Below are 4909 nucleotides of genomic sequence, written 5' to 3'. Positions count from 1 at the left end.
AGGAAAGGGGATGGATAGGTATGGGAAACACCCTTATACAAGAAGGGGAGGAGAAAGACATAGGGGGCTTATGTCTAGGAAAATGGGAATGGGAATCACATTTGGATGTAAATAAAAAAGTCCAATAAAAGAAAAAAAATTAAGAAAGAAAATCAAAGTAAAGAATATCACACAATTCCAAGACTGAATTTAAGTATATAATTTATATTCTATTCTCTTCTCCAAATAATGATGAAACATAGGCTATTATGCATATTTAATTAATGCCTGTGTAATAAATTTATAAAGTATTTAAATGTAGCTAGGCTATTTGCAATTTCTGCTTGGTTAGTTCTTCAAATTCTATATTAAATATTAATATTTGTGAAAAGAAGAAATAGTGGTAGCAAAACCATTTTGTACATGCCTTCCTATGTATATGTAAATGGTATTTACTATAGCATGGTTTGATTATTCTTAACATTAATAGCTATGTCAAAGTTTTACCACACAATTACAAGCATTTATTCCATTAGGTATAAGGTATCACTCCTGAAAATTTGTATACTGTTGCATCATTACCTTGTGCATTTACCTGGCCTTTGCTCTCTGTTGTCATTGCCCATTCGGTCAGGGAACTACAATCCTGTACACATCTCTACAACACTGCATATTATGTACCTCCCAACATGCGCTGTATGCTCATTCCTGTCTTATCTATTGTACTTGGATCTTTAATGCACTCTAGCACATCACTGACATGGCTTTCCAATTTACTTACTGAAAAGCATAACACAAGAATTTCTCACAAACGTATCTGTTTCTTCTCTTTCTGTAGTGCCCATTGAGAATGGAGCTGCTGCTTCTGGGACAGATCCCTGGACAGGTGATGGCTCTGTAGCTGTGTGTTCCCCTGTATCTGCATTTCAGCAGCACCCTCGTTCTTCTAACCAACATCATAATTACTGACAAATGTGAGACAGCCAAATCTAGAATTCCAATAAATAAACATGTTACTAGGACTAAAGATGCCACCACTTGCAGCATGGTTGTCCTATTTCTTAAGGATAGCCAACCTGAGTTCTTATAACAGGAGCCAGCATATGATTAAATTTACTTAGTGTGTGTATGTGTGTGATGGAATTATAGGAAGTTTATGATCAAAAATTTGGTATTAAAATTTATTTGGGCCTGCCATATTTTGCATGCTGGCATTTCTATATAGTCAAATGTAGACAAGTGAGGAGTTTCCTTTCATTTGTTAGAGAAAAGGAGTATATGAAGGAGGGCTGTAGGAAAGAAAGTTATACCATTCTAGGAATCAGGGACAATGTTAAGAAAATGATGCCCTAGAAACAAGTTTTTCTCAGGGTATGGTGTCTTAGGTCCCAGAACTCAGGAAGCACAGCCAGGAGGATTATTGCAAGCTCCAGGTAAGGTTAGTCCTCATGGTGAGGCCAGGCAGTGGGACATAGCTACATTCTCTCTTGAAACAAAGAATACAAAGAAGAAAAGAAAAACGTTCTCTTAGAGCCCCACTAGAAGGGTGAGGACCCCCATGCTAGGTAAGGTCTCCTAATGATCAGTTAAGAAAGCTACAGTCCAAGCACACACCTCACAACTGAGGTTTGGACGGCTAGACAAAGGAACCAGACATGGAAATGTCTCTTTATTACATTTTAATTCACGGTCTGCATTCTGGTGACAAAGAAAAATCCATCCATGGAGAACTGTGAACATTGTATGCCACATGCCCAAGTGGCTGGATTGGATTTGGAAGTAAATGCTTTTATTTTTCTGAAGACGTGGGAAACTGGACATTCAGGCAGTCCTCCAGCATGGCACTAGATGCCCATCTAGCTCTGTTTGACAACCTGGAGGAGGTGGTAAGGAAGGCAATCAGTAATGGGTTTGTTGGCTTTGTTGAATATGTACTGCCTTTAGATAGAGAGCTTGGGGCTAAAGCATGAGGAAGGATCTCACTCAGGCAGATGGGGTTTAGGCAGAGAACAGTACTTTGCACCATTTCCTGATTTTATTGCTTCTGGCTTGAGCCCTAAAGTATTGCAGAGATCTGTTCTAATGTAATTCTCATAGTGAGACCTGCTAGGCCAGACATAAATCTCTTGAGATACCTTGTGGTCATGTAAGCTTTGCTGCAAGCATTCACATGTTGCATACTGAGTGTGGCATCTTTTAAAAATGGCAATGACATTGTTAATCAAGGACTTTTCCAGTCACAGTGGGATGAATGATCATCATTGTATTTTAGATTATGGGTATAAAATGCTTACACTGAGAACTGAGGGTTATTATGGCTCCAAAGTAGTTGCTAGATGCTACTGTCCTCTGAAGAGGCTCTTGGGTGAAGACTCAAGGGTCATGTAAAACTGAGAGACACATGTATTTGCTTTACCTGTGTTATGACAGATTTTTCTGAAGAGATACAAGGGATCTTCTAACGACTGGATTGGCCTGCACAGAGTGTCAACAGAGCATCCTTGGATATGGACAGACAGTACTGAGTATAACAATGTGTGCATTTTCAGAAAATTTTTCTTTATACTGTTATCATTTGCTCTGAAAGATGTGTGTTGTATATGTAAGAGATGTAAACACTACACCCTTACAAACTTAAGTTTTTTGGATAACATCCCATCTATTGTCCATCTTTCACACATTTACTTAGAGCAAATCAAAAATCTATACCATCCGGGGAAGAAGTTTTCTGCCCCATGACCAACTGAAAACTTTTCTTTACTTGCATCAGAAGTACAGGTGGGCAGTGGGGCTCCAAAGCCCAGGAAGCCAGTGCAGAACTGCATGGGTACTACTGCCTGGGTCCTCTGTTTGCACTGTTGGACCTGTTCACAGAAACAGAGACTCCCGGGATATTGATAACTGTTGTGGTTTGCCCTGAAGTTTTCTGTATTTTGATGCTAATTCCACTGCCCCAAGGACAGCTGCCTAGTCACTTCCTTAGAACTCAGGTGACTTCACTAGAACCACCTCCCCGTTGAATTTGTAAAGTACAGGTGAGGGGCAGGTAGAGGATAGAAGGAGGCCTGTCATTGGAGGAGAAGGAAGGAGGGCAGGAGAGAAGTTTGAAGGAAGAGGAGGAGACTAGAACAGAAGGAGAGAGACAGGACGGAGGAGAGGGTGAGAAGCCATGGCAGGTGATGTTAAGATTCTGCTCTGTGTATTTACAGGTTGTTAGTAATATTCCTAAGGGATGGATGGTACCGAGCTTTGTATGTTTAAGTGGGCAATTATATCTTACCATTTGGATCAAAGATTATTGTGTTGCGTGTTCTTTTAAGTGACGGTTTGAGTGTAGGAAAGTGTGTGGCGGCAAGAGACACTGGGCCGCCGAGGAGTTGATATCTTGGGACATTGCAGTGTGGACCTAGCAGGGTAAAAGACAGCTATACCCTTTTTTTATTTTTATATTTTTACAACAACAGATAGCCTCTCTAATGCCTCCACATCGAAAATTCCAGAGACAGCTCTTGTGTGAGCATAGTTGGCCATTATGAATGGAGCCGTTTCACTGCAAAGGTAAAACACAGGCACATTCCTGCTCATCATTAAAATCCTTAAGGAAATTTACTAAGAAGTGGGTTTTCCCCCACTTTTGTAACTTATGTAAAATACTTTGAGAACTAAAAATCACCCTCAGTGAGGTCACTTGTGTCAACAATTTGAACATGACAGCAAACACCAGTCAATTCCCTTGAACACACATTATAGGGTTCAACATGAATGAGTGACAAAATGGTGTGGTGTTCAAGTTGAGTCCTAAGGTGGTAAAAGATGCTGGGTGTAAAACTTGTACAGGTGTTTGAATGCAGTGTCATCCTGTGCAGTAATTATTGTTCGTTCTTTGCTTTAGGGTTGTCACCCAAGGAGGAGGAGAATGTGCCTACCTGAATGACAGTGGGATCCACAGTGGCCGGGGCTACACACGTAGGAAGTGGATTTGTAACAAGCCCAACAGCTACACCATACAGTGCCCACTAGTTGTAGATCCAGGCTAGGGAATGTGCCAAAGCATGCGTGAGAAACAGATGCTCTGTGACCTGTTATCTACAGTTGCTGCTATACTCAGGATCTAGCAAAGCCATTATCAAAATCCATCAATAATCACATTGACAGCAAAGATGAAAACTAGCTTAGAGGGTCATAGATACACTACATAAATTTGGATAGATAATTCTAAATCAAATAGGTGTTTGGGTATGAGTTACTACTGAAATCTAAAAGTATAGGATAAACAAATCTGTGTTAGTGACCTCCATTTTATGATCACATATGAACTGTTTTCATTGGTCCTTGCTATGAATTCAGGGGAACTAAAAATGTGGGTGACTGAAACCATGGAAATGATTCTGTTATCACAGGAAAGATGATAATTGTTCTGTGGTCTCCAAATATTATAGTAAATACGGCCATTATTCTTTTCATAAATTCAATGACCAATCTGAAGGCAGATCTAAACAGGATTAAAAGCCATGCTCTACATTGAGATTTAATAGCATGGTCAAATATTTTTACACTTTCCTTATCAGAGTTTTAAAAATTGAAACAGACTAAGAATATGATACAAGCAAATGTCATTTTATTTTCCAAATTTAACTTTTTTGAGAATTCCATACATATGCATGACATTTGAATTTTATTCTTTACTAGGTTGTTTTCAGACCAGGAGACAGTTGATTACTGAATCCCCTTCAAAGCATGTGATGCCTAATCCTGCAATCATTTACACACTGTTTAATTTTTAGGACAAAATATTTGAAATTTTTGGATGTGCTATACTGTACTGATGAGTCCCAAAAAGGATGAAATAACAGGTCACAGGCAATTCTTCTGTTAACTCTTTCTTCTTAGCTTTATAACTATGGTTTAAACCTTCTCACGCATGCTAGGC

General features: G+C 39.3%; 1 protein-coding gene across 1 annotated transcript; it reads left to right on the top strand.

The window, feature by feature from the left end:
• Positions 1–1662: 1662 nt before the first annotated feature.
• LOC116903813 (C-type lectin domain family 2 member E-like) lies at positions 1663–4474 on the top strand (the record flags this gene model as incomplete). Its single annotated transcript, XM_032906517.1, is given in 4 exon segments — positions 1663–1720; positions 1723–1865; positions 2410–2516; positions 3872–4474. Coding segments are annotated over 4 exon segments (453 nt in total), but the record flags the coding sequence as incomplete, so codon positions are not given.
• Positions 4475–4909: the final 435 nt, after the last annotated feature.

Source organism: Rattus rattus, chromosome 6 (genome assembly GCF_011064425.1).
Source record: "Rattus rattus isolate New Zealand chromosome 6, Rrattus_CSIRO_v1, whole genome shotgun sequence".
NCBI lineage: Eukaryota > Metazoa > Chordata > Mammalia > Rodentia > Muridae > Rattus > Rattus rattus.
This window is presented reverse-complemented; position numbering and strand designations above follow the sequence as displayed.